Source organism: Pelmatolapia mariae, linkage group LG23 (genome assembly GCF_036321145.2).
Source record: "Pelmatolapia mariae isolate MD_Pm_ZW linkage group LG23, Pm_UMD_F_2, whole genome shotgun sequence".
In the NCBI taxonomy this organism is placed as follows: domain Eukaryota; kingdom Metazoa; phylum Chordata; class Actinopteri; order Cichliformes; family Cichlidae; genus Pelmatolapia; species Pelmatolapia mariae.
Window position 1 is genome coordinate 44,921,149 of NC_086246.1, and position 13,158 is coordinate 44,934,306.

Below are 13,158 nucleotides of genomic sequence, written 5' to 3' on the forward strand. Positions count from 1 at the left end.
TATAGCACAATTCAACAACAAGGTGATTCAAAGTGCTTTACAGAGACATTAAAAACAAAAACAAATAAAAAGCACGATTTAAAATTAAGACAAGCAAACAAACAAACAAAACAGTATTTAAAATCAAAAATCAAAACAGTAGATAAAATCAGAACAGTAGATAAAGTCAGTAGTTAAAATGTAAGTTTTGAAATTTAAGCTTAAAAGTGTGGATTTGGTGCTTTATTCAAAAGCAGCTGAGAATAGGTGAGTCTTCAACCTGGATTTAAATAAACTGAGTGTTTCAGCTGATCTGAGGCTTTCTGGGAGTTTGTTCCAGATATATGGAGCATAAAAGCTGAATGCAGCTTCTCCGTGTTTGGTTCTGACTCTGGGAACTGATAAAAAACCGGATCCAGATGACCTGAGGGATCTGGAAGGTTCATACTGGGTCAGGAGGTCACTGATGTATTTTGGTCCTAAACCATTCAGAGCTTTATAGACCAGCATCAGAACTTTAAAGTCTATCCTCTGACGGACAGGCAGCCAGTGTAAAGACCTCAGAGCTGGACTGATGTGGTCCACTTTTTTGGTCTTAGTGAGGACTCTAGCAGCAGAGTTCTGAATGAGCTGTAGTTGTCTGACTGATTTTTTTAGGTAGACCTGTAAAGATAATGTTACAGTAATCAAGCCTGCTAAAGATGAATGCATGGACTAGTTTTTCCAGGTCCTGTTGAGACATCAGATCTTTTATCCTTGAAATATTCTTGAGGTGATAGTAAGCCGATTTTGTTATTGTCTTAATGTGTTTTTCTAAGTTTAGGTCTGCATCCATCACTACACCCAAATTTCTCGCCTGGTTTGTGGTTTTTAGGTGTATAGATTGAAGTTCTCTGGTGACCTGTAATCGTTTTTCTTTGGCACCAAAGACTATTACTTCAGTTTTGTTTTTGTTTAGCTGGAGAAAATTGTGGCACAACCAGTCATTAATTTCCTCAATGCATTTACCAAGAGCCTGTACAGGGCCTCGGTCTCCTGGTGACATTGTGATATATATTTGTGTGTCATCTGCGTAGCTGTGATAGTTTATTTTGTTGTTCTTTATAATCTGTGCCAGTGGGAGCATGTAGATGTTAAACAGAAGGGGTCCCAAGATGGAACCTTGGGGAACTCCACATGTGATACTTGTCTGCTCAGATGTGAAGTTACCTATTGATACAAAGTATTTCCTGTTTTCTAAGTATGTTTTGAACCAGTTTAGTACAGTTCCTGAAAGACCTGCCCAGTTCTCCAGTCGTTTGAGTAATATGTTGTGGTCAACTGTATCAAATGCTGCACTGAGATCCAGTAAAACTAAGACTGACATTTTTCCACTGTCTGTATTCAGACTGTCTAAAAGCTGACTGGAAGGCATCATAGCAGTTATTCTGTGTTAAGAAGTAATTGAGCTGTTGAGAAACTGCTTTTTCAATGATCTTACTTAAAAATGGGAGGTTTGAGATCGGCCTGTAGTTATTCATTTGTGTCTTGTCAAGATTGTCCTTTTTCAGTATAGGTTTAATTACAGCAGTTTTTAGTGATTCTGGAAACACACCTGACGTTAAAGAAAAGTTTATGATCTGTAACAGGTCTGACTCCAAAGTCTTTGAGACCTTTTTGAAAAAACTTGTTGGCAGGACATCTAAACAGCAAGAGGAGGAGTTCAGTTGACCTAAGATGTCCTCCAGGTCTTTGTTGTTAATAGGGTGAAACTGTTTGATGGTGTTTAAACAGTTTTTTGGTGGACACAGTACATGTCCTGGATCTGCTGTTGATGTACCAATTGCTTGTCTAATCTTTTGGATTTTTTCTGTGAAGAATTTGGCAAAGTCATTGCAGGCCATGGTCGAATAAAGTTCAGCTGCCACTGACACAGGAGGGTTTGTTAGCCTGTCAACTGTAGAAAATAGGACCCGAGCGTTATGACTGTTTTTGGTGATGATGTCAGAGAAGTAGGACCTCCTTGCACTCCTCAGTTGTAAATTATAATTGTGAAGTTTCTCTTTATAGATGTCATAATGAACCTGGAGGTTTGTTTTTCTCCATCTGCGCTCAGCTTTCCTACACTCTCTTTTTTCATTTTTCACCAGTGTGGAGTTTCTCCATGGAGACTTCTTCCTTCCAGAGATAACCTTCACCTTAATGGGAGCAATAGTGTCCATTACATTTGACATTTTAGCATTGAAGCTAGTGACGAGCTCATTGACTGAACCTCTAGACAGGTCAGGTGTTAATGGGAAGACCTGGTTAAAGATCTCACTACTGTGTTCAGTTATACACCGTTTTGTGATCACTGCTGTTGATATATTTGTGTGGGCTGAGATTTAGGAAGATAAATATTTTGATTGATCACTTTGAACCTGTTTACCTTAAAGGAAATGTTGGTGCAATAACAATATAAATATCAAACTTGATTGATGATTTTTACAAGCAAATTAAACAACAGAATGCAATTTAAAAATCACACTTAAGGGTCACGTAACACACAACTGCTTAATGTCTCATTTAAAGTTAATCTGCATATCAAATTCATCCTAACCTTTATTTATGTAAATAGAATTAGTCACCACAGCAAAACAACTGTAATTAAAAAACAGCAGTTGTAGTCTAGTATATCAGTTTGTTTGTAACTTCCACACATCCAGCACTGACTAAAAAACATTTGGAAACATTTATTGGCACTTTTGTGGAAAACATTATAGCAACAAGCAGCATAGTTGACTAATGTCTGCACACGTGCCATCTTATATAGCCTTACAAAAAAATACTGTGGTTCAACTGGGCACGTGCATGTAGCTGTGTGTGTGTGCACACATTAGGGAGTATTCCAGTGCTTAATAGCACTAGACGTCTGCTCAGCACATCATGGAAGCACCTCCAAACAACCATGGCATCTATCAGAAAATGTTGCAGCAGATTTGAGCTACCCCCTGCTGGACAGGAAAAGTTTCAGTTTTAAAGAAAAGTTTCAGTTTCAAAGTTAGCTCTGCCTCTTGCTTATTACATCACCTTCGAGTCACAAAAATAGTGAAGATGCCAGCTTAAGGCTTTACAATGCACTTTGTTAACCAGTGTGAGGTCTATCTTTTATGTACAGTCTGTAGTCAAAACTCAGTATATGATAAATAATAATAATATTGAAAAAGGTCTCTATCTCACAGCAACACAACAATATTCATATTTGCTTTTTCTGTTGAAACTGATTTTGGTAGGGGAATACCCTTTCATTGAAATAAGTCTTTAAATTTCATGAGTGTGGTTTGTTGGGGATGGTTCAGCGGGGCTTAGCGTACACCTTAAAAGGGTAGGGTGTGCGAGTGGCTCCGGTGACTCCTTCTGTACTCAGCTTGACTCCATCCAGAGTGGAAAAATTAAACTTCTGAAACAAACTGACAAAAAACAGGAAGAGTTCCATCCTTGCCAGCCCCTCACCGAGACACGCACGCCTTCCTGGGAAATGAAGGTGACTCTGGTTATCACCCCATCTAACCAATATCATAATTACAGTTTATATGTTAAAATTACCTGCAGAGAAAGGTAAAAATGCTTCCCTCCTCACAAACTTGCCCTCGCTATCTAGGAAATGTTCAGGATTAAAGGTGTCTGGAGCCTCCCATTTATTCTTATCAAACAGCACTGAAGTCAGGTTAGGCATCACAGAGGTCCCCTGCACACAGACGACAGCAGTCACATTCAAAGATAGTATTCAAAGTGCTGGTTTATACAGCTAGGCAATGTTTGTAAGAACAAATATAAGATGAAAAGACCACTTTATCTTGAAAAAAAGGAATAAGGAAGCCTGTCTAACACCTCAAGCAAAGGCTTGTTGACAGTAAACACTTCCTCAGTGCTCACGCTGTTAAGGGGGTTATAATCTGGGAAACAACACATACTGCATGTAGGGTAAATGGAGAGTGTTCCTAATCATTATTAGCATCCTTGCTCTCTTTCAGAAAAAATTATTTTCCCTTTTTTTTTGGCATCTGCAATGCATTTGAAAGCAACAGTCACTTTTAAGTTGCAGTTTGGCCAGAGGAAAAATAGAAATCTTAATCATTGTTTATTTTGGAAATAGAAAAGTAGTTTTATAAAAAGCTAAATTATTTTTGGCAAATGCAAGCCTTGTTTTTGGTCCCCAGCGTGATGGTTTACCTGGATGAAACCAACGCAAGAACTTGAACTAAGCAATTTTTAATCTTATGTAGGGGGCTTAAGCTGCTGTGTTCTATGAGCAGACCAGATGCACCTTGGGTATGAAGTAACCACCCAGGATTGTGTCCTTGGCGGCCATCCTGAGTCCATTGAGTGGAACGATGTTTCCCATCCTCTGGATCTCGTGGATGATGGCATCAGTGTAAGGCAGGTTGGGTTTGTCTGCCATGGTGGGCTGACGGGTCTGTCCGATCACTCTGTCTATCTCTTCCTGGACTTTACCTAGGAATCAAATTATATTAACTTGTTAATTAACAGGTATCTGTGTCATATAATTATTTTGATCTCTGACCTGGATGGTATTAAAAACTAGTTTTGTTTTGAACCTACACTGGATCTGAGGGTTCATGATAAGATAGATGAGTCCCCACTGCAAAGTCTTTGAAGTGGTTTCACTGCCAGCCAGGAACAAGTCCAGACAGCACAGAACCAGGTTTTCTTCCTCAAAGCCCAAATGACTATTTCTATTGTGCTAGCGAGCAAAGCAAGGTATCAAAAATACAAGTTACTAAACAGATTTTATTTATTACTGTTATTATTATTTTGGTTGAACGTAAACAGCATACTTTCTCCTTTATGAGGAAGCAGTCAATGTAATCTCTCGGGTTGTCGGGGTCCAGATCTAACTTATGTTTCTCGATCTCTTCCCTGATAGATGCCACCAAAGATTTGGAGCTGCTAAAGATGCGATTGTGAGGCCCCGGCAGGTGTTTCATCAGTCCTGGGAATGCATCATATAGCTGTTAGGGGAGGAAATTGAAAAAATGTATTCAGTGGTGGGTTACCTTTCAATATTTTCAGGAAGAGAAAACTTCCACTGACACAATTTGTGCCTTACTAGAGCCCATATGGAACCTTCCAGATAGGCCATCTCAGTCAGATTGCTCAGCATGACCTGGAAGTTGTGGTCACTGTAGTCAAATCGTCTCCCAAACACTATCTTGCAGATGATGTTGGAGACAGCATTGTTTAAGAACGGCACTGGGTCGAATGGCTCACCTGAAGACAGGAAATGCGTTTAGTCACAGTACACTGTGTGTGTTTTGCTTTCACTCATTGCGGTCTCTTGACCTTTCTCCTTTTCCATTGCGTCCTTCAGATGTTGACTTTCATCACAAATACTCTGCTCTGTCGACTCCTTAGCTAAACCAAAGGTGCGTAAAGTAGTCATGGCAAAACGTCGCTGTCTCCTCCACACCTTCCCATTACTGAAGAAAAGACCCGCTGAAAGGAAAAGAAAGCAAATATTACTGAGGTGTGGCTCAGAGGGTGGCCTGACTGCTTTGTTGCTGAAGTATTGCATTTGTGTATTCTTTTTGTGATTCACCTGAGTTCCCTGAATAAATTCTGGTCACCATCGGGCTGTAAGGCCGGTCCACAAAGTTGTCCGCTTGTGTTACTAAAGCTTCCTTCACCATCTTCCACCCGGACACAAACACTGTTTTGTGTCTTCCCAGACGTATGCAGAACACATTCCCATAAAAATCAGCAAGCTGTGGATGCAGCAGCAGACAATAAGTGGCCTGCTGTCTAGCATGTGATTCGGATAAGATGCATAGCACAACCTGTTCTTAACACTATAACTTAGTATCTGCAAGGTTTTTGGTATTGTTTTATTATTTTACCAAAGTGAAAGATGAACATTTTGTTAACTTTATTATTAATGTTCTCTTTAAACTATTCAAGCAGTGATTCTACTTCAGATGAAAGTGTAACTAAATAGCGTCAGTGACAGTGGAAATCCTGAGGTTGCCCAAGTGGACTTTTAAGAAATGTGTAAATGCCACAGTGCTGTCAGCTTACCTTGGTTAGGTAAATATGAGGCTGTTTGGCATCAATGTTGAAGATGTTTCCTAAAATAGGGAGAGCTGGAGGTCCTGGAGGAAAGCCTGGTGGATCCTTATCCTTACGAAAATGAAAATATACCATAAGGAGGCCAGCAAAAATAATAAGCAACTGCTCCTTTATATCAAGAATAGGAAACAAATCACGCAGCTGCATTGTGAAGCAGAGTAGAAAATGAGAAAAAACTGAGTGATCAGGACCTCAACTCCAGGATCCCTTCCTATTTAGAGATGGGCTGGTACACTGCTGACTCACAGCTTGGGTATATATAATGATCTGTGTGTGTGAAGGTTTGTCTGATGCTGGGTCAGGCCTCAGTTATTACAGATTCTACTAAAAAGTAGCACCAACAATTTTTTTTTAATGTTCACATTGTTGATGTGAAATCGTTACATACATACAGGAACTGTTTTCAGTAAATTGATATAAGGGAGAAAAACACTTGAATAGGAACACAAATAGTAAAATGCACTGGTACTTATAAGCTAGTCAAATGTGTAGTCGTGGCTTTGCATATACGGTTTCTTGTGTAACCAGTGAATTAAACCAGCTGTGTGACACAGATTGGCAAAAAAATAGTTATGAATACATTTTATTTCTAAAAGTGTACATTACAATTTTTTGTTATTGCAATTAAATGATGGAATATGCTTGAATGAAAACACATATTGATTCAGATGCACATGTAAAGAAAAACAGGTAATCTTTGTAGGCAGCAGTGATACAGCAATGAGAAGAAAATATTCAAAAGAAATTACAATTTTCTCTCTGCAATTAAAAAGATCCATCCTTCATTTAACCAACGACTAAGAGTCGTTGGTTAAATGGCTCAGTGAGATTCATCTGGCCTTGGCGTGAACCTTGAAGGGTTCAGGCACACGTATAATTCCAGGAACTCCCTCTGTACTCAGCTCCACTCCATCAGGAACAGAGAAAGTGAACTTCTGCAGCAGGCCGACAAAAAACAGGAACAGCTCCATCTTGGCGAGACTTTCGCCAAGACACACACGCTTCCCTGAAAAATTCACAAACACATACACGTGCAGGTTTACAAGCTGTGCATGATGTTTTTTTCCTCTTGTTCAGGTTTTGCTAAAACAAAAGACTCATTGTGGGTTTTACCTGCAGAGAAAGGTAGGAATGCTTCTCTCTTCACAAACTTCCCATCAGCATCCAGGAAGTGTCCTGGGTTGAAGGTGTCTGGAGTCTCCCATTCAGTCTTGTCAAACAGCACAGAGGTGAGTACAGGCAACACACTGGTACCCTAGAAAAATAGACAAGATAACAACAAGATCCACTTTAACAACAACACCTGACAGGACAAACATCTAAAGCTTAAAGTGTATACTGCATGCACCTTGGGTATGTGGTAACCATCCAGAGTTGTATCCTTGGCGGCCATTCTGAGTGCACTGAGAGGAACAATATTTCCCATCCTCTGAATCTCATGGATGACGGCATCAGTGTAGGGCAGATTTGGTCTGTCAGCCATGGAAGGCTGGCGTGTCTGTCCAATCACGTTGTCTATCTCTTCCTGGACTTTCTCTGTGAAAGAGAATTAAAAGAGTTCAGAAGAAGCCATATTTTAACACCTGTATGTTACCATAGCACAATTTTGAGTCTCAGTCTGAGTTACTTACTCTTTGTTATTATTCTTTATTAGTAATATCATGGTTACTTTATACACCTTTGTTTTTCTTGCTCATGATGTTTTCTTTTGCCACTGGAGAGCCACTTTGTTTACGCAAGGGACAAACTATTGGTGTTGAGTACACCAGTGATAATGAATGGAACACATTCTGTTCCTCAGAGACTAAGGGGGAGACAACAGGGCTGCTGAGCTGGAGCTAAGCAACGAAACAGAATGATATAAGCTCTGCTTCAGCTGTAAACACCGGGAGTGTGAGGTTCTTGGGCAATAAAAAAGGATGAGCTTAGTGCACTGATTCAGAGTTTAGTGCTATGTGCTTCATTAAAACTTGGCTGAAATGTGTTATTAGTTGTTAGCATTATAAGTATTTTTGTCCCCTCTGCCCAATAGATGGCTGCCCCTCTCTGATTCTGGTGCTATTAGAGGGTTCTTCCTGTTAACAGTGCTTGTTCATAAGGGGTCATCTGATTATTGGGGTTTTCTCTCTATTATTGTATGTGTTTGTCTTACAAAATAAAGCACCTTGAGGATACTGAGATTATGAACAAAATTTATTGAACTGAAATGAACCTTAGGCATAGGTTAAAAAGGAAGAGCAATAATTATTTAATCATTTAACTCTATTTAACTTCGGCTGCTAGTCCTTGCTTCACATCATTTCCAGTTTTTTTACACTGTCCAAATCAATACTGACATCATTATTCTAGTCCAATCATATTCTTGCCTGCCTTCATTGAGCCAATCATCATCCACTCTGTGAGCTTTAAAGCTCTGTACTCTTCTGTCATTCTCCCTTTCAGACTCCACACCTCCACCTCAGCCGAATCACACTGAGGTAGACTCTGTCCTAACTCCTATCGCCACCGGGATCCTGATGGGTCATCTGAGTTCAATCACCAAATATAGAATAGATAATTTCTCTATCTCAATAAATCAAGTCCAGTTCTCTCCTTAATGAACTCACACTTCCCAGGTGACAGTACAACAGCTCCTGCAGAACATTTAGGTGTAATCTGAGTGGCAAGAAGAACGGTGAAGGAAATGCACTGTTGGTGAACAAAAAGTGGTGCAATTGTCAGCATGTTTGTGAGAAGAACTGTTTCTGTGGTCCAGATATTAAATTAATAGCTGCTGGATTGCATCCATACTACTTTCTGTTATTGTTGTTACTGTTCACATTTACCATCATCTGATCCATTGCGACATGACTCATGTCACTGCTAATCCAGTATTTAGTGTGTTTATGATTTTTTCTGAAAACAGTTCTTGACCTGCTGTATGCAAATGCTGCTAATGTATGCAGGGCCAATGCATTTCCCATCCTCATCAGATGAGATCAGAATTTGGTCCTATTGATACTAATGTAGGTGCCTCTTTTAAACGACACCCTGTACACACTACAAGTGTGCCTACAGACTGAAACCACATGGAGAGGACATTAACAGTTCAAGATGAACTCTTTTTGCATTGTGAACAATTATTCCTGGGAACAATAAGCATTTCTCTCACCATCATCAGGATTCAATTTTAACTTGTCCTGTAGTTTGTATTAAACACCTGTAAAATAAAGAGTGTCTTGTTTTGGTTAAAATTTGTTAAAGGTAAATAATCTCACTTTGGTGTTTTGGCTATTTTAAAGACCCGTATGAGGCCCAGCATGTCACCCACCCTGGACATCAGGATGTCTGATCAACAAAACCAGAGCCCACAGCAAAGTGGTGGCTGTTGTTTCTGTTCCAGCCAGGAAAAGATCAGCAGAGCACATAACCAGGTTGGTCTCAGTGAAGCCCAGGTCAGATTCATTGAGCTGCACAGAGATATGGAAAAGTCACATTTGTTAATTAATATTGGAAAATGGTTAATTTTTAGAGTTCAGTTTGTGCAATGCAGTGTCCACATACATTCTCCATTTTGATAAGGAAAGCATCAATGTAGTCTCTTGGATTGTTGGGGTCCAGGTCCTTTTTGTGGCTCTTTATCTCCTGAGCGATGAAATCTTTGACTATGTCGAAATAGCTGAACATTTTGTTATGAGGACCTGGCAAAAGCTTCATCACTCCAGGGAATGATTCATAGAGCTTGTTAATAATAAATAATAAGAGACAGTTTTATTCAAAGCATCATAGCAACAGCCTAGTATTTACAGAGGGGAAATCTACCAGAGAAAAAGCACAGCAGTGCTTTTGTCATACCCTGAAAGTAGTAAATTCTTTTTGACTTACCGTACCCCATATGGAGCCCTCCAGCTGAAGAGTTTCAGACAGATACTTCAGCATGAGCTGGAAGTTGTGGTCACTGTAATCATATCTTTTCCCCATCACCAGCTGGCAAACAATATTAGACACAGCATTGTTGAAGAGACCTGCTGCACTGAAAAGTTTACCTGAAGGAGAAGAAGAAGAAGAAGAAGAGACAACTGTTACAGGTAACTTTTTGCTCCCTTGTGCAGGATTGTGTGCTTATGTTCCACTTCATGTAAAGCACCTTTCTCCTGCTCTATCTCCTCCTGCAGGTATCGGATCTCCTCACAGATACACTGCTCCATGCGGTTTTTCCCCAGGCCGAAGTCTCGTAATGTAGACAAAGCAAAGCGTCTCTGTGTCTTCCATTTTCCACCGTTGCTCATGAACAGACCCTCTAAATACAAACATGCAGATTTGGGAGTTAATAACTGGGAAATAATTCCTGCACTGAATGAGAAGGAAGAGGGAATAATTTCTTAACCTGTGGGTCCCGAGTAAAACCTGTCGGCCAGGGCACTGTATGGTCGATCCACAAAGTTGTCAGCTTGTGTCACCAGAGCCTCTTTTACCATCTTGTATCCAGAGATCATTACCATTTTATCCCTGCCGAAGCAGAAACTGAACACGTTCCCATAGATTTCGGCCAGCTGCAAACACGAAGGATAAAATAAATATGTTTGGTTTCATATGTGTAAACTGCTCTGCTCAGAAGCCAGAAATCCACACTCACAATTTGACTACCAAATGTAAATATTCAAAATCTAAATCAAATCACATCAACTTTTGTTTTCTCATTGTTAAGAGTGGCAAACAAAAAATACATTTTCGTCATCAAAACAGGAGAACAAACTTCTTGGATGGGCTGTACCACACAACAACATGAATAAAGATTTTTTAAACGTTTTTCTAAAGTTCACAAACATAGACCACAAGCACTGTGCATGGACTTGTTTCTTAAGTATTCTCTCTTCTCTGTGTAAAATGAAAATCTCAGTTTCTGTCCTGAAAGTAGAGTAATGCAGACACACCAGCACACAAGAATATATGCAAATAAACAAAGCAGTACTATAAACACTCAATACTTAGAAGCCACTTAAGATAATGCAAGTATGACTCAGTACCTTGGTAAAATAAATATGTGGGTGCTTCTTGTCCACAATCTGGAAATTCCCAATAAAGGGTAAAGCGAATGGTCCTGGTGGAAAATTCCTTGGATTCCTGCTTTTGAGGTGGTATGTGATCAGAAGGAATAAAAAAATAGAGAGTAAAACCCCCTCAGTGCTCAGCAAAAAGCTGGAAAACCACATAGTTAAAGAGACAGACAGCAGCAGTTGAAAGTCTGTAATCTGTGTCTTTTCCAGGCACAAAGCAGTGGTTTTGTAAGCCTGTCACGCTTGGCTAATTCTATTTGTTAGCCAGAAGTTCAGGTCAAACCAGTCAAGCTCAAAATCAATATCTGTCTGTATAAAGGTGATGGTGATACAGCGCTTTCACAACAACCTGTGTTTATAGAACACCGTATTCCCTTGCGTCTGCACGATGAAATCTATTCAGAGTCAATTAACCTTTCATCTCATAGAATAGAACAGAATAGAATATCCCCTTATTGTCGCTGTACATGTACAATAAAATTGTGGCATTCATACAGTGCAAATAAAGTGCACTGATGACAAAACATAATCTAAGAGATTGATTCTGCAGTTTCATGTATATGTATATATATATATATATGTATATATATATATATATATATATATATATATATATATATATATATATATATGAAGAATTTAACTTTGTAAATTGAAACTGTCAGTTATATGAATGAAAACCTTTGTGAAATCATATGTTTTTCATAAGGTGTCTTTATTGCAAAGCCAAGAAGTTTTCAGTGTGGAATATGCATGTGGTCTGATTAACTGATTAAATTTAGTGTATTATGTATTATTGTGTAATTATGCAGAGCTGTCATAGGACAAGAGATTTACCATACCTCTCAGAGAGGTGTGTTCCAGCAACTCTGCAACCTTGAAATGGATAGGAAGAAGAAAATGGACTGATAGAATAATAAGTTGGCCTTTCTTCCGATGTTCTTTCTTCCGAACACTCACTGTGTATAATCGCATAATAGAAACAACGATAGTAAAGGTTACAAATGTTCTTCTTATGGCCTCTGACAGTGGACTCCTCTCTGTGCTTGTCATGCTCTAGCATGACAAGCACAGAGAGGTCAGCGTTTGTTACTGCTGACCACAGTATTTTATTTTAGAGATTAGAGCATTAAAGGTACTGCACAGTGGTGTGTTTAATCGTATATATCTGAATACAATTAGTTCATGTAAATAGAGAGTCTTCTTCACACACAAAGGTTAATTATGGAGTTGTACAGGGTTCTGTACTAGGATCAGTTCTGTTTACATTATACATGCTTCCCTTAGGTCAGGGGTAGGGAACCCCAGGCCTCGAGAGCCTGTGCCCTGCAGGTTTTAGATGTGTCCTTGATCCAGCACAGCTGATTTAAATGGCTAAATTACCTCGTCAACATGTCTTGAAGTTCTTCAGAGGCCTGGTAATGAACTAATCATTTGATTCAAGTGTGTTGACCCAGGGTGATATCTAAACCCTGCAGGACACCGGCTCTCGAGGCCTGGAGTTCCCTACCCGTGCCTTAGGTAGTATCATTTGAAGGCACAGCATACATTTTCATTGCGATGTTGATGACACCCAGCTTTTCTGTCAATAAAGCCAGTTGACACACATCAATTATTTAAATTGCGGGAATGTCTGAAAGGCATAAAGTCCTGGATAATTTCCCGCTTCTAAATTCAGATACAACTAAAGTTATTCTACTCGGCTCAAAAGACATGGTATCTAACCAGATGCTTACTCTAGATCGCATTAGCTTGGCCTCCAGTAACACTGTGAGGAATCTTGGAGTCGTTTTTGACCAGAATATGTTCTTCAGTGGTGACATTAAACCAATATGTAAGACTGTTTTCTTGCAATTGCAAGAAAAATGTAATTCTCTTAAATTAGAAGCATCCTTTCTCAGACTGATGCTGAAAAACTAGTTCATGCACTTATTACTTCTAGGCTGGACTATTGTGATTCATTATTGATGTGTTGTCCTAAAAACTCCTAGAAAGCCCTTCAGTTAAATTGATTTTAAAATCCTTCTCATCACATACA

General features: G+C 39.3%; 2 protein-coding genes across 2 annotated transcripts; both read right to left on the bottom strand.

Moving 5' to 3' along the window:
• Positions 1-2,489: 2,489 nt before the first annotated feature.
• On the bottom strand, positions 2,490-6,269 carry LOC134620113 (cytochrome P450 2J6-like). The gene is made up of 9 exons (XM_063466057.1): positions 6,034-6,269; positions 5,558-5,723; positions 5,302-5,454; positions 5,069-5,229; positions 4,797-4,970; positions 4,561-4,702; positions 4,265-4,452; positions 3,544-3,685; positions 2,490-3,468 (listed from the first exon to the last, which is right to left on the bottom strand). Exons 1-9 carry the CDS (start codon positions 6,229-6,231, stop codon positions 3,293-3,295), a joined length of 1,500 nt encoding a protein of 499 aa, XP_063322127.1. The 5' UTR covers positions 6,232-6,269; the 3' UTR covers positions 2,490-3,292.
• A 645-nt stretch (positions 6,270-6,914) lies between these two features.
• Positions 6,915-11,276, bottom strand: LOC134620114 (cytochrome P450 2J4-like). The gene is made up of 9 exons (XM_063466058.1): positions 11,091-11,276; positions 10,451-10,616; positions 10,211-10,363; positions 9,949-10,109; positions 9,628-9,804; positions 9,395-9,533; positions 7,433-7,620; positions 7,198-7,339; positions 6,915-7,090 (listed from the first exon to the last, which is right to left on the bottom strand). Exons 1-9 carry the CDS (start codon positions 11,274-11,276, stop codon positions 6,915-6,917), a joined length of 1,488 nt encoding a protein of 495 aa, XP_063322128.1.
• Positions 11,277-13,158: the final 1,882 nt, after the last annotated feature.